General features: G+C 44.0%; 1 protein-coding gene across 1 annotated transcript in view; it reads right to left on the minus strand.

The window, feature by feature from the left end:
- dph1 (diphthamide biosynthesis 1) overlaps positions 1-18,190 on the minus strand; it is a 59,136-nt gene extending 40,946 nt beyond the window's left edge. The window contains exons 1-3 of the mRNA XM_056611341.1: positions 18,104-18,190; positions 17,457-17,606; positions 11,902-11,965 (exon numbers count right to left, since the gene is read on the minus strand). Of these exons, the coding sequence (XP_056467316.1) occupies positions 11,902-11,965; positions 17,457-17,606; positions 18,104-18,170 (281 nt within the window). The 5' untranslated portion in view covers positions 18,171-18,190. The remainder of the gene's footprint in view (positions 1-11,901; positions 11,966-17,456; positions 17,607-18,103) is intronic.
- Between the last annotated feature and the right edge of the window lie 6,692 nt (positions 18,191-24,882).

A 24,882-nucleotide genomic window follows, 5' to 3' on the forward strand; every position in this document is an offset into this window, starting at 1 on the left:
CAGCAGCCAGTACATTTAAATCATAATTTCTGGATGTTAACAATTAACTGTTTCACTGTTAACCGACAATATAATTTTGACCCAATCAAAATTGAACAAAAATCCCATGTTACCTTGATCAATATCAAATAAACAAAGAAAATACGAATTCAAAATAATTCATAATGTTCTGCTGTTGTTTTTTGCTGCTGTTTCTCATAAAATTAAGGGCTGCACACAAATATTCGAATAGTCCAAGGATCCTTCATTAGTTTTGTATTGGAACAATATAACATTACTTAAAAACCTCCGGTTCAAGTTTAGTACACCTACTTAATTTGTTCAAGTTAATTTTGTGCTTGACGTAACCTTTAATCAGACGATAGATGATCTCCTCTTGGTGCTACTTGGCTACTTGGTCTGCTCAACTGTTTCTCCAGTGGTAATCCCATGGACCTATTATAGAATGGACACCGGATTCCAAAATGGCGCCTATTCATTCCTATGTAAACTGCTCAGTGGCGCAGGGCAACATCAAGGAGCGATATGCTTCTGCATCATGGGTCTATGGCTACGCCCTATTTCATGACGTACTGGATGCAGAAATATAGAACGCATGCGTGCCCATCCCCCCACTCCGGTCCAACAACAATATAAAACGATACCGTAATGAACCTGTTCTTTGTCTTTGGATCTTTTGAATAAATGGATCAATACCTGATGAATCACAATGATCGCAAGCAGAGGACCGTGAGAGTTATTGAGCAGCAGATGAACCAGTCCAAAAATCGAACACATTAACGGAGCACTGAACTAGGCCCTCTCGGATGCCATTTGCTTCACTACGACTCCTTTCAGCTGCACACCCCTCTTCCCCAGCGAGATAACGGCTAATAAAACGCTTGAGGTGGCGTTTTGAAAAGAAAAAACATAATTTTTTTTAGGACATGGCATGAAGGTAATTATGAGCCTTTGATTGATATCCAGACATTTTTTGCGGAGACACATTCCTGTTCCCCACTTGTATTGGAGTGAACGGAGATATCTACTTCTGGGTCCCATGATTTGGTCCACAGCCCGCTTAAACAGCTGCAATACCAGGCTTGGCCGCTGAGCACTGGTTGATTGCGGAAGTATGCAGTGTTCTTGGGGGCTTGGGTAATCCCCATGTTCGCTACTTGAAGAAATGGCAGGCCGACCGAGCTGTCGAGATTTGTTGTCGAGGGGAGAACTTTAAGCTAACTAATAGCCTGTTCGTCTGCTATATGCTAATTTTAACCAAGTGCTTCCACAGCTGATATCATAAGTTGGTTGTAATTAAAGCCTTAGTAATAATCAGTTGTATTTAAATGCTGTGGGTAAAAAACTATTCAAATATACCTTTGGAAACGTAGCGATTATTGGAAGCTTGAAATTTGAAAGTATGCAATGGGGCTGGCACTCCTTTGAAATTTAGAAAATAAGACATTGATATTCTTATTTAAAAGGTCCCATGACATGCTATTTTATGGATGCTTGCCTTTAATATAGGTATTAGTGGGCCACTAACACAGTATTCAAAGACGTTCCCGAAATTCAGCCTTGGTGCAGAGTTACAGCCACCCCGAGCCAGTCGCACATTGAGCTTCCCCTAAATGCGCTGTTTTGGTGTCTGTAGCTATAATGCAAATGAGGAGGAGCGAGGCGGGTCAAGGAGGAGGGTGGGGGTGTGGCCCTGAGCAGCATGCAGCCACGGTACCATGCGCTCTGTTTACAGTGGATGTATCGCAATGGCGAGGCGCACACAGCCTTTAGCCGTGTTCTGTAAATATTCTAGAACACACGGGAGTCCTGGAGCTCTTTATCTAAATAATATCATATTATACACAGATATCTATATCATATAATATATATTATCATGGCCAAAAGCTGTGTGCGCCGATATTATGAATCTCAAACGACCGCGTTGGGTTCCCCGACGTTCCTGGTTCTTCGACGTCCACATCAATCTGAAGTAGACTGAACCGCGACATGGAGGAGAAAGGGATTGTTGCCGGGCAGCACTTAGGCACCTCCACCTCCTGCAGCGCCGAGGCGGTGGTCCCTCGGCAGCGGTCCCTTGGCAGCGGGAAGCGGGGCTCAAGCTGGAGAAATTCGCGGCCAACAATCCCTTTCTCCTCCATGTCGTGGTCCATGTTCTTGAGGGAGTCAAAGCCAAAGTTCCTTTCCCCCAATTCATTCTCAACCATGGCTGAGATAACCCCCACTACGAGTCTCATAGTAGAAATACCAGAGACGAGAGTCCGACGTGTTATGCACCATAACACCAAAAGCAGAACGGTTATCCAAATAACAAGGAATTGTACAACAGTTGCGTTACAGTCCTGGAGCTCTATATCTTAATAATACCATATAATATATAGATATCTATATCATATAATACATATTATCACGGCCAAAAGATGTGTGTGCCTCCAGACGATATTATGAATCACAAACGACTTTGTCAGGTTCTCCGACGTCTCTGGTTCTTCCACTTCCACATCAATCTGAAGTAGACTGAACCGCCCGCTGCCTCCTGCCGGCTGCCCGCTGCCGGGCGGTGGTGCTTCACGGCGGTGGTGCCTCGCGGCAACCGGCGGCATGTCGCAGTTCATGTACTTCAGGGAGTCAAAGCCAAAGTTCCTTTCCCCCAATTCCTTCTCAACCATGGCTGAGGTAACCCCCACTACAGTCTCGTTGTGGAAATACAAGAGACGTCAAAGAACCGACAGCAAACACTTGCGTCACAGTGTGTGTAATCTCACAAACACACACACACACATGTGGCGCTCGCACGGTCGTGTCTCATTGGCGGGCCAAATTCTCGGGGCGGGCAAGGCAGAGAAAGGGGAGGAGCTTAGATCCTTTATGACGACATATGGGACCACATTCCAAATCAGCGCGCTTGAGCCTCCGTTTTCTTCAAAGGCGAGCAGAACACCTAGTGCTCGTTTTACACCGAACGCAAGTTTTAGCCACTGGGGGACCATAGGCAGGCTAGGGGAACTCATATTTATGTTAGAAAACCTCATAAAGAGAGATTTTCATGCCATGGGACCTTTAACAGCTCACAACATTTGTCAATTCTTCAGCACATTTATTCTTATCGGTTAACAGTTGATGAACTGAATAAAAAGGTCAGAATTAACATCCCTGGAAGTATTACAATTATACAATGACTGGCTTGATATTGTTTGTTGTCTTTATCTGGTTTAACACGACTTTACATGATTGAGTTAACATTACATTACAACTACCCCTGATGATAGTTTTTTTCCAAAGTTCACACTTGACTACTATGAAATAACTTATTCAGTTGTAACATTAAAATTTGATGAGGAAATATGGGGAAAAGGAAATGTATGAGTAAAATATGTCCTAATACATTGCATTGCAAATTTATTGCATTTCCTTAATTGATTGTTGAACAGTCATTTTTTATTTATCATTAAAAATTTACCAAACCTTTGTCTTTTTCTCAGTGAAACTTTTATCAAAACAATTCCAGCGCCACATTAGTTTTGTGGAACATTATCTCATGAAGCACAATCAATTTAAAACAGAATAATAAAGCCATAAAGCTCTCTTGGAAAGGGCTGTTTGGATTAGTCAGCCTTTCCTTATTCAACAAACGGAGACGTCAAACAAAACAATCTCAAATGGGCTGCGAGTACTGCCATTTCCTGACTAACAAGCCAAAACCAAACCAAACCAAAACCCTTTAACAAATGGCACAAAAAAATACGTTTCGTCGGTCAATACATTTGTAATCGGAAAATACTTAACAGCGATCAATCGATGATTCATCATGAACATCCCTCATTAAAATCAGTATCCCTAGTCCTTCAAAATGGGAGAAATACAATTTAGATGGGACATGATAGTCACAAGGCATCTCTGTAATTCTCTCGGGCTCTGTATCAAAGACAGTGCCACCACCGGTGACTAACTGCCAATTCTTTAACCAAAAGAACATCACTGCCACATACCCTTGGGGGAAACGATGACTGCCAGCTCAAAACCTTAAGAGCCTTAAGTATCATCAGTCTGAAGCGTGTCTCTCACTGTGCCTGGGATTCTTTCTGATACCCCACTGACGTTGTAACTTCCCGCGTGCATTGCCTGGATTCTCAAATGTAATTGCAACTCACTTCTACTCACCTGCACTCACACTTGTTCAGAGAATGGATTTCAATCCAATTTCCTTAGAGCCAACAACTTTAGAAACACCTTAGAAACACAACTTTAGACAAATCCCTGCCCCCCAGCAATGATGTTCTTTAATATTGAGGCCTTTCAGTTAACTCATAGATTAGATTTAAAGAAATTATACCTTTAATATAAATGCAGTGCACATCTGACACTGAACTAATATATGTCTAAAACTTCCAAAAATTGATGAATGTTCCTTATGACCCCACATAACATATACGTATTAGGGATGGGCGTGAGGAATCGATTACTCGAGTACTCCTCGTTACAAATGAACTCGGTTGGTGGACAGGCAAACTCGAGTTTGCATATACACACACAAACAAAGTTTTCTGAAGCAAATGTATCAATTTTCTGTCGGCGCCACTAATGCATGCCGTGGGCACAAAGCAAATGAAATGTATCCATTTCTGTGTGGCGCGTTCCGTGCCATGTGCAGGCACGCCAGAATTCAAAAAGTTAAGAGATGGCGGTTAAAGCAAAGCGCAGCGAAGAATTGAAATACTTTAAAGAAATAGGAGATCATAAGGTGAAATGTACAATATGCCAAGTGAAATCGAGCTACCAGAAAGTACTATGCGGCAACATATGCTCCTGAAACAACGGTGAGTTCGGGAAAGCAGACCCGCAGCAACCAAGTGTGTCGGCTATTTTCACCGCCGCAAGATGCAGCTGTAATCCCGGGCGTGTAGAGAAGATCACAACGCTGAGTATTTCCATAGTCCATTTGCTGCCGTTACAGGCCTTGGCTCGACGTGATTTAAATTGTGAGACGCATATTTATTTTTGTAAGGAAAATGTGTTTTGAACGTTTGCAAAAATAAATAATGAATACTCTGACTGTTTTGATGGAGAATAAGCATTACATGTTTGGTTGTTAATATTGCCGTTCATCATCAGGCCTATTCCTGCTGCAGATACGTTGCTCTAAAAATAGATTTGATTAAACGAGTACTCGATTGATCCTCGAGGAATTCCTTCGATCACTCGAGTTTGGAATTTACTACTCGTGCCCATCCCTAATACGTATGGTTACACATATTAAATATTGGTTTACATCTTCATGTTGTGCTCATCATAGACAATATTGATGCCAAAGAACAGCAAGAGCTTATCAACCAGACCCAGGTTTCCTGGGATGTTAATTCAAACAATCCATAGCTAGACGACAAGTCAATGTGAATGAGGTCTGGATAATGACAACCATTAATGAGTCACACCCTTGTCACATCCTGATGCCTCAAACAAACCAACACAATGTCTATTATTAAAGTCAAGGTTGTGAAGTAGAAGCATCCAAACTTGTGTGCTTGTAAGATGAAACAACATGAAACCTGATCTGTTAACTACAGTCATTCCTTTAACTCAGCATGGCACCTGCACAAATTCCACTGACAGAGTAATAAGACTCGGGATAGGGAGGCGAAAGCCGAGAGATTCAGGTCTCCCCCATGACGGCGGCGTAACTCACTATGAAAGAACGACAATAAAGGTTACGGGAATAGCCAATATTGGCGGAGTGAGATCTATCTGGCAGCAAGTGTACGCTCTGGGGAGCGGTGGCGGGTGGTCCTGGATGACGAGGGACCATTCAAGGGTTGCGCATGGCAGGACAGCTCGTTAGTCAGCGGCCGGCTGTGCGGACCCTCCCGGGGCCAAGCGGGGGGTCCTTACGCAAGAGGGACCGGGACAGAAGGAGGATGCACGCCACCGAGACATGTGCAAGTGACTGCACCACACACAGACACAATAACCAAACACACAAACACACACTACTCTAGTATTCCCAATCACTCCCTCACACCCCGGGCTGCAGCTACCTACGGCTCAGCTGTGATGTGGGCGCGGGGAGGAGTGACGATGTGCGGGGCGGCAGGCGCTGGGGGCCCATGCCAGCCAGCCTCGTTCCTAATGGTGCTGTTGACATTTACCCAGCGCAGGCTGTGGGCTGCGGCCGCCTCGGAAATGATTCAGCCCCACCGAAACCGAGCGCACATCTATTCTGGTGGACTGAGCGGACTCCCGGGAGCGCGGGGAACGAGTGGGTGGTCTCAGGGTGGTCTTCAACCAGGGGGTGGGCGTTTGTGTGTGATGTGTGTGTTGGGACATGTGTCATGTAAAATAGCCCTGAGGTGGACTTGTGATGGAATCCTGCTAGTGTAGGATCATTGTATATATCGTGCTCAGAACCAGATGCATAAGTATCTGGATCCGAGTTCATATTAACATTGTAATTACATGAACATTATGATGAATGTCAAAGGGGATTGTTGAGTTGCTTGTGATGGAGAACCCCAGGCACTCCCTATTCTCACACGACACAAGGCGTTTGACCTTAAGCCCTGATATGGCTACTGTCTTTGTGTATGAGATGGCAAAGAAAGGATTAACATTTACATTTAGGGCATTTAGCAGACTAGGGCTGGGACGACGCGTCGACGTAATCGACGACGTCGACGCATAAATTACGTCGACGCGAAAAATGCGCGTCGATTTAAAAAAAAAAAAAAAAAAAAAGATGGGCGGCGCCGGAGCGTAGTTGCAACGCGAGTTGCAACTACTCCTCAGACTTTCATAAGTAACTTTCATAAAGGCTCCTCAGACTTTCATAAGTGCAAGGCGCCAAAAAAGGAGATGCCTTTCCATTCTAGCAACACGGCAATTCACCAGCACCTGAAGAGGTGCCACCCGGTAGCAGCTGCAGATGACCGAGCACCGTAGAATTCTAAGAATGCATTACTTTGCACTTTTATATTGGAATTTAAAGGCAATAAACATGTATTGAAATGTTAAGGAATTCATATTTTATCATTCAGATATGTAAATCAACATGTATAAATTGCTATTAGTCAATTAATGGGGAGATAATCGGGAATCGAATCGAAATCGAATCGGACTGAAAAAATGAATCGTTAGATGAATCGATGCATCGAAAAAATAATCGCTAGATTAATCGTTTAAAAAATAATCGTTTATCCCAGCCCTATAGCAGACGCTTTTATCCAAAGCGACTTACAATAAGTACATTTGTCAGAAGAAAGAGAAACAACAATATATCATTGTCGGTACAGTAAGGATGTTCATAGAACCAAGTGCCAACACTAACAATCGCTAGGTTAACCCATTCCGGTATACAACAAAGTCAGCTAGGATAAGATGTTACACAATGTTGCTACACATTTTTTAAGTGCAAGGACGCACAACATACAGTAAGTGCGCACATTAAGTGCCAGGAGGTACAACATACATAACTGTATACATTATGGGCCAGAGTTCATATTAACATGGTAATTACATGGATATTATGATGACATTCAAAAGGGATTGTTCAATCGCTAGAGGTTGTCAACCCCAGGCACTCCCTCTAGACAAGACACACGGTGTTGACCTAAAGCCCTCATATGGCTACTGTCTTTGTGCATGACATAGCAAAAGAGGCATTAGCCCAAAAAGCTTATTACAATTATACAAAGAAATGACATAATAATACATTCGATTTAGATAGAGCTTTTTTAAGTACTCAATGATGCTTTACAGACACAAAATAAATAATTGAATAAAAACGTATATTAGGAAAAAGGTAATCCCAGCTCATCTCAGAAATGCATTTGTTTAGTTTGCATAATTCTTTCCTCCCTGGTACCAAGGCATCCACCACCGTGTCGCAAAGGCACTGCAGAATCTCAGGCACCACAAACCTTTTCTTCTTTTCCATTTTGTGAATGAAAAAAAGAACACCACACACCCTATTCAAAAGGGGCTTTGGCAGTTCATGATTTGCCCTTGATAAATGCAGCACCTTGCACCTGCATGTGAAAACAGCCACGAGGCTGAAGCGACTAATATCCGAGAACAGCTCTCAAGATTAGGCTGCAGACCCGCTTCTCCTGGAAACCTTGGGGGTTTTTGAGGGAGGAGGGAGGGAGACGTCGACGGCTAAAATACAAGCACTGCACTGGCTGGGTGGAGTTGGGTGGCAGACCCAAAAATACTCTTGTTGTTTTCTCCTCACTTGGTCTCCCTCCACAGAGGCTTCAAAAAGCGGTTAATATGCAAGGATGTTTATAAAAGTATCATCCAAAGCCCGATCGGCGGCGGCTGGCACTCCATCAAAGCCGGTAAAACATATGGTAAGACGACACGGCATGCATCAACGCCTGGCTGTGGACGTTACTGATTCCTTCTGTTATTTTGAGAACTTCCCTTTCTTTCCCCTTCTGTTAACTTCCAAAAAACTCTCAGAAGAATGTCCCTGGCAATGTCTACACATTGGGGGGGTTCTGGCACTGTCTATATTGGGGATAGGCCTGCCCCCCCCAGTGGCACCGAGTGTATTCAAACGTACTGGAATATTCTCAGAAAACACCAATTTACAAAGTCTAACTCTGCAAGTAGAGCAAGTCACCGGACCTGCATCAGCTCCTTTACGTCCTTCACTGCTTTCAGACGGAAACGCATCCAACCCGTGCTGACTGGCTAAATGTTCGACATAGAGGAGAAACATGTGGAGGTGATTGGTCTATAGAAGAGGCTAGCACTGTTCTGGACTGACCACTGCTCAGCACGGTGGGAGTTAAGTGGTTGAAACCTATGAGAAAGGCCCTCTGGACGTAAGAGTGAGCCAGCAGAGAGGCAACACTGGATCGGCTGAGGTTAGATAACCCTGACCCCACCGGCCTGCCCTAGCATCGCACGTCCGCTACGGACCGAGACAAGTGCAGACCTCCAGGAACACAGTTATTCACAGTGTACTGTCCCTGCACGAGGAATCCTGCACCAACTCCTAAAGTTTATCCACCGCGGCGCTGTGACCTTGGCGACAGCGTGTGCGTGGACAAGAGAAAGCGATCGCTGAGAAATAGAGAAAAATGACCCATGCGCGCCGAGGCAATCATTCAAAAAGAGCTTACCCTAATTACAATTTATCATTCTCTATCTCCCCGCTCCGTGTGCAGCTTAGCCCCTTCCGTGTGCACTTTCACGTGGACCACAATCCTGTGGCGGTGGTGGTATTGGACGGCTCGGAGACTAAACATAAGCGGGCTGCCATCGGGTCAGCCGCATGATGCCCCGCTGAGTCCAAGAGGTCACTGGCATGCCCTCTTCCCCCCCCCCTCTCCCAACCCCTGACCAGATCCGCTTTGGTGCTTTCTGTGCCCAATGAGTGGATTTTCATTAACAGCAACAGTTGGCTTGTCCTCAAGCCAAATGCTCCTCCGGCCCTTGCTAATGGTCGACATGGTTCGGTCGAGGCATAATATTCGCCAATATCCTTTCTGTGCAGAAATGCCTATTCGTGACACGTACTGCAGCCTCGAATGTCATTTACTGCAATCAGGAAGCTATTATGGTCACTGATAGTTGTGCTGTAGGTACTGTGAGGAAGAATGGAAAGATGAATACAACTGAAAGGCTGGAGGATTAACATAAATGTTTTTGATTAATTTAATTGATGGCTCTTTTGAAATTAAATACAATGTAAAGGGTTATCTTGGAACTATTATTTAAATTATCAATTTTATATATTGTGTGCATATTGTATTTAATTATTCAACGATTACGTTTTATGTTTTATGGAGAGGATTTAGGAATGAGTAATAAATACATTTAATTTAAAATAATGCATGGCGTGAATAACATGTTGTACACGATGAACGTGCATCACACAGACATTCACATCAACGTGCAGTTCCATTGGGATTCAAGCAGAAAGCAGTGTGCTGTTTTCCACCACACCATTTTCATTTGGATGACATATTTAATGGGTGAAAATAAAAACAGACTTATTGGCAGCCAAAGCTGGGATTTCTAAAGTCAATTCTTGAAAGGGTGAGGTACATCAGACTGTCGCTGAATGGCCAGCACCAAACAGTTTGGCATTAGCAAATAGCGTAAGAGAAAGAAACTGGGTCTTTTATTAGAATCTACAGACGATCAATCGTTAATTGGTATTCGAAAACGACACAAATAACAAGATTAAGGTATAGGGGGAGATCAGGCAATGAGACAGAAGGAACTGCAATTAGCAGCTGTTAATTGCTCTCATTAGAGGCGGTGGCACAGATTTAGAGGATTCCAGAATGGGCCGTGTAACCCTCAGCGTTTAAACGGGTGTGTTTCGGCTGCGATAAAGCAAATCTAGCAAACAAGAGGCAGCCTCGAGTCCTGATGGTGTTGCTGCTGATAAAGCAATAAACCAAAACTTTAAAAGAAATTCTGCGACATTACAGGGATAAAGAGGGATGCAGTAAACGGAAATAATGGCCGAGAACAAAAGAGCGGGCAAATGGATTGGGCCAAACAGGCGGTTAAATTGGAGGAGAAAAAAAGTAACTGAAACTAAACATCAGCCAGCCCTTCCCTTCCACTCCTCCAGAGCGAGCCTTGAGAGTTTCCATATCTCTAAACTCTGCACACATCAAATTTGATTTGCTACCTGCCTAAAGAACCGACTGACGGCTTCCTCTAGTCTCCATTAATCCTGCGGCCCTCCTGCTAATCGGATTATTATTGACCAGAAACCTATGCACTCAGGACGGGGAACGAAGTGGCCATTTTTTTCCGCACAGGAAACACTTAGTAAGACGTATTGAGAGAGAGGCCAGCCGAATGCAAAAAATACCAGTGGCGAGAAAAACAAGGAAGAAAGATGGAAGTTCATAAGCGGAGATGCTATTTTCTTTTACTTGATAAAGTGTCCTTGATTATTTGTTTCCCCCTATGGTTGTGTATCTGTCTCCCATGTACAGATTATTGATGCACATAACTTTAGTAATAAGGGACAAAGCACAAAGCATATAAAAGTGTCAAGCACATTCGATGCATTTTGCATTTTTGCTGTCCGTGTGATTAATCACGCGCGGTCTTCTTAAACCTATGACGTCGGATGGCATTGCAGACCAATGTCTATGTATTCTTTCATAAAGTTTCACTGGGTGAGGCAGGTATACATGCTCGGGTGACAGCCAACACAATCCAAGCCCATTTTCCACTGAATCCCTTCATATGGGCAGAGGCAGCAGATAAGATCCTGGCTATCTTTGTGATTACCATGTAGCACTGGCAGGTTGATGTTCAAACAGAGGAGTGTGGAGCGGAGAAGATGAGCTGCAGACTGCTGAGACTCACCTGTGACGATAAACCCCACTCGACTGAATCACTCTCAGTCAGTGTCTTTCAAGTCCCTTTTTTATACCTGCCTCATAATACTCATAGACCGCAGAGCACATAGCACACCTTTTACAGAGCAAGTACTTACATATGGGTACTTCTTGCCGATCCCAACTCCCTATGAGCAAGGATCTGAATAATACTGGTATAAATGGTTAAACTGGTATTAATTGCTTGTTCCATCATTGTGCATGAAAATGTGGTTGCAATATTACGATATAATGTTACATGGGATGTTACAAGGGATGACCAGATAACATTCTGCGTTCGTACGGGTGTTACAAACGATCGTAACGTGTTACGATAACAGGTGGCATTGGCACTCCTGCTACATGGCCATCCCCCACCCCCCTAGTCCACTGAGGGGTGCATCCCCCCACACAGCCTGGCCTCGTATGCAAGGTGTTCTTTACTGATACTGCGCGCACACACACACACACACACACACACACACACACACACACACACGCGCAACGTACACACACAACGAGAGCGAGGTGAGCGAGGCTTTGACCTTACCTCTCGATGATGTCTGCGATGACACAAGCAAACATCTGTAGGCCCTCTGGAAGCTGCAGAGCCACTAGGAGGGAACGGGAGGGGGGAGATGGAGAGGGAGAGGGACGAAAAAAGGTTACACAACTGTGCTCGAGAGAAAGGAACACGCTGTCTAATGCATGATATCTGCACAGCACGACCATGCACCACTCTCAGCCATTGGCTGGGAAGACGGCAGGAGAGAATAAGTTTCCCCTCCCATTGAGCACAGTAAAATATCTCTTTACTGGGCGATTGGGCACTTTGATGAACGAATTAGCTTAGCTTCGTTTTTTATATTTTCACACATTAGTAGATCATTTGTGCCACCACTTTTTTTTCCTGGTACACAATCAGTCATGAACTGAATCCAAGAAGTTCCAAGCCTCAAAGTCTGTACAACTGTTACATTTGGCATGGGGTGTTTCTCCCTCAGGAAGCACCTGATCACAGGAAGATGGACTCGGAGTGATTAAGCTTAGCGGTGAGGAAAGGGGGGCTTTTAGGAGGAACTCCATTAACATGTGTTACCAACAGGAGGAGCTAATAGACAATCAATACAAGCGTTCACCAGCTCCCACTTACAAACACAGATGACAGCTGGAACGCCTACTCTATCCAAAAGCCTACATGTATTGTCTTTGATGATGTTGGTGAACACTCGGCTCGAGATCATGCATTGGATATTAGTCATTCCCTGGTCGGCTAATCAATGATTTATCATACATTCTCAACATAAAAAAAACATGTCCACTACCCTCCATCACTGCCATACTCAGATATAGATGAGGATGTTAAGATCAGCAGAAGAACGACAGCAGGGAAGAAGGTCTAAGGTGAACCCGGGATGTGTAACACCAGAACATTGTTTTAGAGCAGGGGTCTCAAACTCAACTTACCTGGGGGCCGCTGGAGGATGACTGGGTCAGGCTGGGACACATCAAGTATTCCACAAAAAAAAAGTAGCACAACTGACCCAATCTAAGTTAATGATCGGGCTATAATTAGATCACGTTGGCTATGTAATCGCTGACAACAGGGGACATTTCATAGTGGTTGGTGGAAACCGGAACATTTTAGCGTCCTTTGGCTTTTGTCGGGACTCAGGACACGCAACTCAATATTGGGACTGTCCCGGCATAACCGGGACATCTGGTCGCCCTATCACAAGTGATAAAAAAGCGTGGCAAGCGACTCAATAAAAATGTGTGTTTGACAACAACGCGCGGGCCGCACTTACACAAAACTTTGATGTCAAGTAGGGGGCCACAATATATCATCCCGCTGGCCTCAATTGGCCCTGGGCCGTTAGTTTGATACCCCTGTTTTAGAGCGTGCTATTACATTAGGAATCCATTATTAATAAGGAAGAGAGAAGGACTAGTAAAAACACTACATATATATTTTTTCATCCATCTTCATTTATTTTGGGTTGCCGCATCTAATTAACCCTGTTTTCCGAAATCGCGTGTATTAGTAGTAATGCAATGGTAAATAATGAAAAATACACAACTTTTCAAAAGACGCAATCCCTGCAGAGTTAGAGACATCCAAATTCCATTTGATTTAAAATAGATATCAGAGGAAGATATGGTAAGCTATTGTTGCATCCTTTACTTGAAGCAAAACGTGAGGGGCATTTTTTTCCTTTCCCTCCACATCAAACCATCGGATGATCCCCACTCCATTGAGTATCCTGTGCTGTTGTCTTGGAAACAGATGGATGTCCTTACGCAGGCACAGCTATAGGCCCGTATTGTGCTCTCCGTTCTAATGAAAGGCACTCGACGTGAACGAGTATAATAAAAAGGGAAAACACTTGTTTTCACAGACACTCCTAAATGGGATTATATAACGTGTTGCGGGAGGCGGTGGGCGCACTAGGAAGCCATTGTCCTGCCACATGCCCGCTGCGATTGTGCGACGGGCTCGCATGAGCAAGGTCACGACGAGGGGGGATTTGCAGCACAATGCAGCACATGGAACTGATCCTCTGGTCTGGCGTCAGCGAGCTTTGTTTCAATCAACAAACCACGACACTCTCTGCCACCGACAAGCGCTGGCTCTCACTCTCCGTCGCTACAACATGGATCAATGCTTCTGCAGACATATACTGTGTACACACATACACACACACACACACAGGTAGGAGATATTGCATCGAACACATGGGAGACAAAACATACGGTGTCGCCCACATAGCTTTGCTCGGAAAACAGTTCCACTCTTTTGAAGGCGGCGGGCAGAGTTAGAAATGAGCAGCGGGGATAACGCCAAAGGCTACAGTGCGAGGGGAGAGACGGAGGTGGGACGGAGTGATGGCTGGTGAGACGGAGTGATGAATGGAGGAGGAGGAGGAGAGTGAGAGCACGTCGCACGGATGAAAGGTTAAGGGATCGCCAAGTGCCCGTGCAGACAGACAGAGACAGGTCATTACTTGGCGAAAGGGCAAGTTTATTATCAAGGAAAAGTTCTCGAGTACACTGCCGCTGCTGTGGCTGACAAGAGGCAAATAGCTTTCTCCATCTGTTCCCTGAAGGCGAGCCAAATGCAGGTTTGGTGTGGTATTAGGTGTGTGTGTGTGTGTGTGTGTGTGTGTGTGTGTGTGTGTGTGTGTGTGTGTGTGTGTGTGTGTGTGTGTGTGTGTGTGTGTGTGTGTGTGTGTGTGTGTGTGTGTGTGTGTGTGTGTGTGTGTGTGTCTAACAAATTAGTAGCAATATCAAACATTAAAAAAAGAAGTTCAGCAAGGAATTTAATTAGACCATTACATTACAATTTGACGGCAGTGTCAAAAACTTTTTTCTAAAAACTAACCGGATTGTCTTTTTCTATTTTCTCACCTTGGCCTTTAAGACAGTAATTTATTTTTAACCATGTTAATAAAAGTGCATAGCCTTCGATGCAGCGCATGTGTTCACACACAATCACAAAGTCCTTGAGTACCCCCAATCACAAAAAGTCCTTCCCCACAATCAGACAAGGTCCTCGGGCCCCAACAATGACATCAAGCCCTTGAATACGCCCACCAATTGAATAAAACACATTTCACACGGGGCAGAGGTAAATCACCAAAAATAAGTAAATGTTACGTTAAATATAAAATCCAAGTGTATTTTAGTAGATATCCTCTTAATAAAAAAGGTAAGTAATTTCCTTTCCCCCATATCAAGGAGACATCTAAGAAAAATAATGTAATAATCTTTTAAACTTGCAGCATTGGGTAGACCTTGGACGACAACACATTCTTGGGCAAGGGTCTTTCAATTTCTTGGTTTGGTAAGCACTTTTAGTTTCAAGGTTACCTAGGACTTGGTTTGTTGTTCGGCTTCTTATATTACCACACTATAATTCTGTTATATTCACTTTTCGTTTTTCCCTAAAACAATTCTGTCATTTCATAAGCAAGAATGAATTAAATGCAGTGATAATTATTGGGTGAGATATTGAGATATGAGATATGAGATATTCAGTTGAAAAAGTGGAAGGTCAAAAAATATACTAAAATATACATTATTATCTAGAACATGATTACAGCTTATGGGAAGGGGTGCCTCTCCCAGTTTAGGGATCATTGAACTTCATTAAACAGGTTAAACTAAACAGTTATCCGTTTGACATGATGGTGGGAGTGTGTGTGGATGATGGCTGGTTTAAGCAGCCTCACCTAGTCGAGTCTGACAGGACTTTGGGACTGGGTTAGGCCAAGGCATGGGCAATATGGCTAAAAGACATATCTCGATATAACTTGATCGATATCGATAACTATTCATAATTGTAATGACCTAAAAAACTAGGAATTACTATGCTGAATTTAAACACTTCTGTTTACAACTTAATATGACCTTTCACTGATCTTCATTGATAAATACTCCAATGTCGAAACAACAATGAATAACCCTAAAATATTCTAAATAAGTATGGAACAATGATTCGGTGGTCCAGTCTCTTCTCGATATATATTGAGCATGTTTAACATTGATATTGATCAAAAGTCTATCACGATACGATAATGATTTGTTTTATTGCCCAGGCCTAGTTAGGCTGCATACCTGCGTACCTGCACCTTTGCCCGCGGTCTGGGGGAGCCCAAAAGAAGTCACCTAGGTGACTCGTAGTAACAGACTCTGCTACAATGACGAATGTAACATGCAACATAATGACCTTGATAATGGATATCATTCTCGTAACCTTCTTTTAAATGTGGAACGTATGCTTTTGAAATCTTGTAAGCATTAGCCATTTTAAGTCCCTTTACATTATTATTAACATCCCTTAACAGCACTTGTTTTACATCACAAATTATAATGTGTGAGCTGTGATCTTTAGTAACTTGACCCACGGGGAGAATCAAATGTCTCGATGGTGCTCTGTGCTACCTTTCCTACCCTCTGCACTTCATTAACTCCAACACCCAGTAAATGACCCCAGTCATTGCAGCAGTACAAAACTGATAAGAGCAAAAAATGCTTTTCACAATAAGAAAATTTGCTCCAAAAGAACCGGCAGGGCATTGAAACTGCCTGTGCAAGTGATTCAACTCACACAGGGACCTCACACAGCATGCTAAGAATGTACGCTCTCACCAAGGAATAATTATAAACAAAGACAGGAAATCATAGTGAGTACAGAATCCTCTACCCTGATTCTGTGATTCCAGTATAATAAACACATGAGGCTTATGGAGACCAAGCTGGAACAAAGCAGTGTGTGTAGACAGTGACACAGCAGATATTTGCTCTTGAGGAGGGAGTGGGAGGGGGGGGGGAAGAGAGAGAGAGAGAGAGAGAGAGAGAGAGAGAGAGAGAGAGAGAGAGAGAGAGAGAAAAGGAGAAAAGTATGCCTAGGGAATTAATTAATGACTGAAGGAATAAACATGATCTTCTCAAGCTAAGACTGCTACATTTGTTCTTATGCTTAATGTTTGAAGGGTTAGTGATGTTATGTTCCTTATGTTACCAAGTAAAATGTTGTGGCTCACCATAGATCTCCTAGTTTGTAATAACAATTGATTAAAAGAGGAACCGCAATGCTCTGTTATTCTGTAATGTGGAAGTTCTGGCTGAGAGTGCGTAAATCAGGGTCACACAGTAACATTGAATTGTTTTTTTGTGTTTCGGCTGTTGGAGCAATAACAACTACCGGTACATTCCAATAAAAGTGGAAAAGTGGGGTTCATCAGGCACACTAGCATACAGACATTAAAGACATGAGGGCCTTTAGTAGACGCTTTTATCCAAAGCGACAGAATTGTATTTGTATTGTCTTTTATAGGGCTTTGAGTCTGGAATAAAGCATTCATTCAATAATTTGTCAGAAGAAAGAGAAACAGCAATATATCGCTGTCAGTACAATAAGGATGTTCATAGAAACAAATGCCAAGCACTAACAATTGTTAGATTAATCCATTCCCCGTATACAACAAAGATAGCTTGGATAAGATGATACACAACTAAGATTTGAATAAATCCGAATATTTAAAATGCTTCAATGCAATACCCAATTAATCTTTATACTAATGGGGTATTGACTGAGCTCACCTCTCTTGGAGTTTGCTTGTCTGACACGCCATATCGTCTTGTGGATTTCAAAGTTGTAGTTTGCAGGTAGAACTCTGATCGCCTCGTTGATCTCCGGGTCCTGCAGGATGTCTTCAGGGATTTGATTGATCACCCGCCGTGGACCACGCGCTTACGGAGGGGAGAGGAGAGGAGAAATCAGAAGTCGAATGGAAGTATGTCAATCATGTGAAGAAGCCCTGTCATTGTCGATACAATATAGTTTCATGTCTACAAGGGATTCCTGTTCTCATTGTTTTGGTTAATAAACTTTATGGGTAATATACAACGTGTGTTATATAATATTATAAGCAACCTGCGAATAAGAACGACTAAAGTGACAGGTAGCTTTAGTCAATACAAAACAGCCGAGCAGACAACGCAAAACACACGTTTCGCACAATATATGTCCAAAGCGTTGGTGTACATTACAGATAAACAGCTTGTATGTCTTCTTATTGTTCACATTTCCTCTCACTGCTCTCCCTTACCAAGTGCGTGCCGGCTAGCAACAACAGTAGTCAACGGTGAGCCTCTTACACATTTCGAGGCTGGTTCTACCAACATAATATGTATATATTTATATTACATGTATAATTTATCTAATGTGTCTATATTGTTATATTTACCTATATTCTTCTTTACTGTAACAATCTGCGTGTCTTTCGCGGGGTCTGCCATGTTTTCCTCGAACATGTGAGAACTGAAAAGGCAAAGGCAGTCGATCCCAGAGCGGAGCGGGGAAGTAATCGAGCGTCGATGGCGTCGAGCGCAGCGTCGCTGTTGATAGTTCTGTACGGGATGGGATAATACAGTCCACGTCCCCTACCCGACAGCCATAAATGATTCAAATTACTGAATATATATAATTATAATATGATTTAACAACACTGAAAAAGGCACAGTTTTGTTCCGTAGGATAGAAGCGTCACAAGAAAATAAAAAAAGGTGAAAGAGCGATCGCTGTCGCTCAACCCCATATCCTTTTTTATATAATCCCTCATAATTTCCAATTTTGCAATCGCAATGCTGAAACAATCCCCTGATAAGGTGCAGGTAGCACCCGCGTTATGCGAGGTACGTTCAACTATTGAGGTTGTTTTGGTGCATTTTTAGAGTGTTTCCGTATGAAAAGCAAAGCTCAAGTGGAGGAGAGGCAGAGCATCCTCCTCCATCCACAGAGTCTCCGGTGAACAGAGAGACAGGGAGGGATGCAGACAGATGGACCAGGCGCCTGCCGTGTAAACAGGCGCTGATTCGGCACACTTTTCCTCCTGTGTGTGAACCCCCCACATGCGCATCCACTGACATACGGATCCGTATGAAGAAGATCCGAGAGACCTTTTTTGAGATAAGATGATCATCATCAGAGACATGTAACAATGACAAGCGGAGGGAACTGCTAAGAAAAAAGGATTCCAGGGCAGCGGAGCAGCGAGTCAAAGTCTGCGGTGTTATAAAGAGGATTTGAGGATTTATAATCCAACATCAGACGCGCGGATGTAAATCCAAATAACTTATGTTAATTGAAGATTTCAACGAAGGCGATACTATTTGTCGCTTCATCCACTTGCGTGTTCCTCATCTGGAAGACGTCTACATCGGCTCCTCTGGAAATTAAAAGAACTGTATTTTTTGGAGACTGCTAATTTTTACGGAGACTTTCCATTTGAACTGATTGGATCTCTTTCGCCTCTAATTAGTAAGTGATGGCTATCACTGGAGACTCGACAGCCATGCTCGACACATAGTGTGGAGTTGTTTTTGGGCTGATTTCAATGCGCACTGACAGCTTTGGACTCGACTGACGTCTCGCAGACTTTGTGGAAAAGAAGACCTATGCGTGTCGTTGATGTATGGTGAGCTCCGTTTTGGTTCCGTATTTCGGATAGGATCGCCTGTCCAAGCCTGAGAGAGGAGTCCACCACACTGACATTCCCCACCAAGACGACACCAGACGGCTTCTAATCAATTTCAACTTCCCAACTGAAGTTTGGGCCTGGAATATATCAATAGATGATTTTCGGAGGACCAGAGACCAGTTACATCTAGTGCAGCAAAATGTTCAAAAGGGGTGAGTGAAAAAACTTTTATGCACGAATCATTTTAATACAGCTGTATTGTGTGGCGGTGTGTTTTTCTGCTTTGCACATGAGACGTGTTTTAAAACGCTGCCCAGGGTTTCTGCCGTCAATGCGCCATTCGAAGCGCATTTCCCCTCCAACGTTCACGAGGTTGTGGAAAATGAAATATTAATCTATGTAACCGCGGCCGATTGATAATAACACACCATGCCGCACTGCAGCTTATGAGTTGTATCAGGGTCACACGGCTGGCTATAAAAAACATCAAGAAAAAATAAAAAACATCAACACACCCGTGGTGTGTACCGAATATAACTCGAATGTCTTGAAGAGCTCCTCGTGCAATATGGATCAAGGATGAGACGCATGGTTTGCTTTGGTTTGGCCGAACCTGGGAGCTACAACGGCGAGAAATACATGTTGTTTACCATGTTAGGAGAGGGATCAAACAGATCAAACTACACACATAAACAGCAACTATCCCCAACAGCCACTCCACCTACCCGGCCCTAACACACACACACGCGGACGTGCGTGCACACACACACACACACACACACACACACACACACACACACACACACACACACACACACACACACACACACACACACACACACACACACACACACACATTTGCATGGTAATTTATTATCACACAACCGCGTGTCTGGTTAACATAATTGAATATCTATACTGTCTGTCAGTAAAGATCACATATGCCTGTGTACCTATAGGCTTATTCTGTGCACCTGGGAGGCGGAGGAGAAGAAAAAGGCAGGAGGACTCCAGCAGTAATTTAATTATATTGATTATGGTTCAAATTGGATTGGACACGGAACTGCAATTAGCATGCAGAGGAATATTTGCTTTGAAGGCATCCTCTGAAACGGCCGCACGCTCTGGTACACGGAGTGACTGGCCTCTCTCTCTGGCCATGATTGGAAAAGGAATAATGAGTCACATATTCCAACAAATTCGGGTGTTCGGTCGACTGTCACTCAAGTGTTGTGTGTGCTGCTGCTAATGGGAGCGCTGGTCAAGGTTTTCTGTGCTGATGGGTAATGCTGCTTATCATTCCCCGCCGCGTTTGAACACGTTTTCCATTGACGGGCAGAGCCGAGTGAAACGCGATGTCCCGGTATGGAGACAGAGAGGGATGATGAGGGAGGAAAAGGAAGGACTGTGCAGGTTTCAAAGCGTGTCCCATATAGGCCCTGGTTCTGGTTTCAAGCTGCTGTTTATAAATTCTGACTCAGCTATCCTGGCATATCGCAAATTGCTGGAAAGGAAAGAAGGCGTTTGAAGGCTTTTGAAGTCGAAGCATTGTACTGTATCTCTCTCCGTTTTAACCATCGTTTCTCTCTCTCAAGTGGTTATTGTAAGGCAGAAATGTGTCACCTTCAAACAGGGAGCTGGAGTTCAGAATTAAGTCACTTTAATTGTGTTGCTTGTGTTATCACGACTTTAATTCACTGATAATTATAAATTCACTTCATTTGGCACATCTTATCCCCACCGTTTCCCGAATACACGAAGCATTGATGTAGGCCTACTGTATCTCTCTCCGTTTTAACAATCGTTTCTCTCACAAGGGTGATCTTGTCTCTGCGCCTTTCAAGTGGTTATTGTAAGGCAGAAATGTGTCACCTTCAAACAGGGAGCAGGAGATCAGAACTAAGTCACTTTAATTGTGTTACTTGTGTTATCACGACTTTAATTCACTGATAATTATAAATTCACTTAATTTGGCACATCTTATCCCCACCGTTTCCCGAATACACGATACAGTAGCCTATACGAGCCTGTCAGCTGTCATTGGTGCATCCGAGGCAGGCCGGGCATAGTCCTGTTCACAAAGGGCTAAGTATACCCGCTCCAGATACGCATTAGACACTGGCGCATTTTCAATTGCTTTAACAGCAGATGGCCTATCGTCGTTTCCCCCATATCGTTGTTTGAATGTTTGAACAGGAAGTGTAATCGCAGAACATTTTGGTAATTCAGTCCATGGCTTACCCCTGGTGTGTGTGTGTGTGTGTGTGTGTGTGTGTGTGTGTGTGTGTGTGTGTGTGTGTGTGTGTGTGTGTGTGTGTGTGTGTGTGTGTGTGTGTGTGTGTGTGTGTGTGTGTGTGTGTGTGTGTGTGTGTGTGCATGAGCAAGTTGTGAACAAATGATTAAAGCTGCTGCGTGTTTCTGCGTGTTTGACTGTGTACACACACCCATCCGACATAAATGCTTCCATGTACATCTGTATAATTGTGTCTGCAAGGCTTACTGCATCTCTCTCTCTCTCTCTCTCTCTCTCTCTCTCTCTCTCTCTCTCTCTCTCTCTCTCTCTCTCTCTCTCTCTCTCTCTCTCTCTCTCTCTCTCTCTCTCTCTCTCTCTCTCTCTCTCTCTCTCTCTCTCTCTCTCTCTCTCTCTCTCAGCAATCAGCTATGAAGCAAACAAAAGATGATGTTTCACAGGAGCTGGATGAGGAGAAAGAGTTGACAAGATGTCCGCTGATTTCTACAAATGTGTCTGTGATCCGGTGTAATTGCTGGAATGTGTCACTCAGGCTTTTTCAGTCTTTGAATGTATTCCTGCAAACATTTGTTTAGCATTTTTTATATATAAAAAAACAATCATCTCCAAACAGATACATCTTACATACATTATGTGCTGCTTAAGTAAATAGTACACACACACACACACACACACACACACACACACACACACACACACACACACACACACACACACACACACACACACCCATACAACATTTTCCTTTTACAGTTTCAGAAATGTATAAAGGCAACGCTTTATTTGCCTGCCACAAACATCACAATTTCATCCTCGTTGTATCCACATCGCTGGCTGCTAACTGAGGGTTTATGGTCCACATTGAATTTGTCATCCAGGTTCACACACAGCGCCCGCGGAGGCAGTGTGATGTATAGGACCCTGGGGACAGGGGGAGGACTTACCGGTAATGAGCCCAGTGGAATATAACACATGCAGGGTAAGGACAACACCTGTGGCCTCTGCTCCCGGGTTTGGTAGCCATGTACAATTGTTTATATTCTATGCTCCCAGACTAGCTAGGCATGTAAGGACCGCAATGGAGACAAGCCTTTGGGCTTTTTTGGTGTTTTTATCCTTTTGAACACTTGATTGTTGTTGATTGTTGTTCAATAAAGTTTTCAATCAATCAATCAATACACTTCGTCGGTTGTTGCCCCCCCAGGTTTGCTAGATATGTTCACATGTGTAGCTTCTCTGCTCTAAGGCTTGCTGGCCAAACTGATTTAGGTTCTCTGCTCTAAGGCTCACTGGCAATGCTGGTTTAGGTTCTCTGCTCCAAGGCTTGCTGGCCATACTGGTGTAGGTTCTTTGCCCTAAGGCTTGCTGGCCATACTGGTTTAGGTTCTCTGCACTCAGGCTTGCTAGTCATGTACTTGTTGACACATTTTTATTCTTAATTTGTTATTCTAATTCTAATCAGTATGTGATGGCTATCAAACACATTCACACTTAGTACACACACACACAAACTCACAAACACATACACAAACACAAAGACACACAGGGGAACTGAAAGCTGCTGTCACTCGGCTTCCCATTTTCCGTGAAGGACCACTAATCAAATACAGGGCCCTCTCGCTATCAGTCTCTCTCTCTCTCTCTCTCTCTCTCTCTCTCTCTCTCTCTCTCTCTCTCTCTCCCCCTCTCTCCCTCTCCCCCTCTCCCTCTCTCTCATTCTCTCTCTCTTGCCTTTTTCTCTCCTGTCAGGGAGGTGTTACCACTTTTGAGTGCCTGTGATTCCCGGGCTTCAAGTGCAGTGTTGATCAGTAAAACAGAGGTGGAAGTCGCCGGTAAATTTGCATCTGTCATGGCCACTGAAGATCTAGCCGGTTCTGGCAGCAGGCTGGTCATGTGTGGAGGTAGGCAGCCCTTGGGCAAACACAGTGTGAGTGTCATGAGTTGATACTACTACCACATGTTTGGCGGTGCTAATTCGCCACACAATACGTGCTGTATAAACCGTTCCAGTCGCTTTCACGACCCAATGCGAGTGTGTATAACTTGAGAGTTTTATTTAAACAGATTTGGCTCCTTCACATTATCTTCTCTAAGCCCCGCGGCGTGCGTCACGACTCGTCGTCTGGCATGGGGATTCTCGTGGCGTTTGCTTACGACACGCAGACTGACGGCGGGAAGAGGGAGCGTCACGGTGTGGCCCGCTGCCGATCAGGCGGAGAAGGAGGAGCAGGATGAAGGTGAAGTGAAGAGGATAATAGAGTGTAGAGAGAGAGAAAAAGAGAGAGAGAGAGAGAGGAAAAAGTTAACTTCCTTACCGAAAAGAAAATCCTTAATCTCTTTGACGGAGAACCTAATTTCCTCTCGTGCCGTCTCGTGAGTGTTTGAAAATGTAAATGTCTTTGAGATATTTGAGCTTTTCCCTCGCACGGCGTTAGGGAACCGGATAATGGCGGCGGCGGCGGCGGCGGCCTTGTCAGGACGGCGGTGAGAACTCATGTACACCGGCTCACAAGCATCACCCTGTACACCATGATTGTATCGGGTTTGACGATGGCTGTATATCGGCGAGGCAATCAAAAACCCTATAAGGACACTGATTGGCCTATTTGTAATCTACAGACCCAGCCAATAAAACCGAGCGTCGAGGGTAATTGAGTGAACATGATCATTTATTGGATTGCTGAGTCACATTTATTACGCTGCTATGGGGCACACCTCCGGCTTCGGGTTTGCATGCCAAGCAGGTCATTTAGCGGGAAGTGATTGTCCAAATCCAAGAGCCATTTATTTAGTGGCCGATACTCTGGGAAGCATAACCATGGGAGCCCGTGGCTGTCGCCTTTGTAGCTCGAAACTCGACAGAAGTCGAAAATAATTAACAAGGGTGTGTGTGTGTTTTTGTATGTGCGTGTGTGTGTGTGTGTGTGTGTGTGTGTGCATGTGTGCACATTTTTGTATGTGAGTGTGTGTCTCTGTGTGTGTGAGCATGTGCGTGTGTCTGTGTTTCTTGCGGTTGTGTTTATGTGTTTGCTTTTGTGCGTGTCTTTGTGTGGGAACATGTGTGGGGGTGTGTGTGTGTGTGTGAACATGTGTGTGTCTGTGTGCGAGCATGTGTATGTTTGTGTGTGTGCGTTTGCAAAAAGCAAACCCTAACTGGTGCACCCTGTGTTCGCTGTGTCACGATCCTCTCCACTCGCAGTGAACTGTTGTTTCTCTGGGAGCCATTTTGACACTTCCATGTCGACCATTTCACACTGAATTAGGATGCGAGGGCTCTGGGTCCTCTGAGTGGACG

This window comes from Gadus chalcogrammus, chromosome 16, assembly GCF_026213295.1.
Source record: "Gadus chalcogrammus isolate NIFS_2021 chromosome 16, NIFS_Gcha_1.0, whole genome shotgun sequence".
In the NCBI taxonomy this organism is placed as follows: domain Eukaryota; kingdom Metazoa; phylum Chordata; class Actinopteri; order Gadiformes; family Gadidae; genus Gadus; species Gadus chalcogrammus.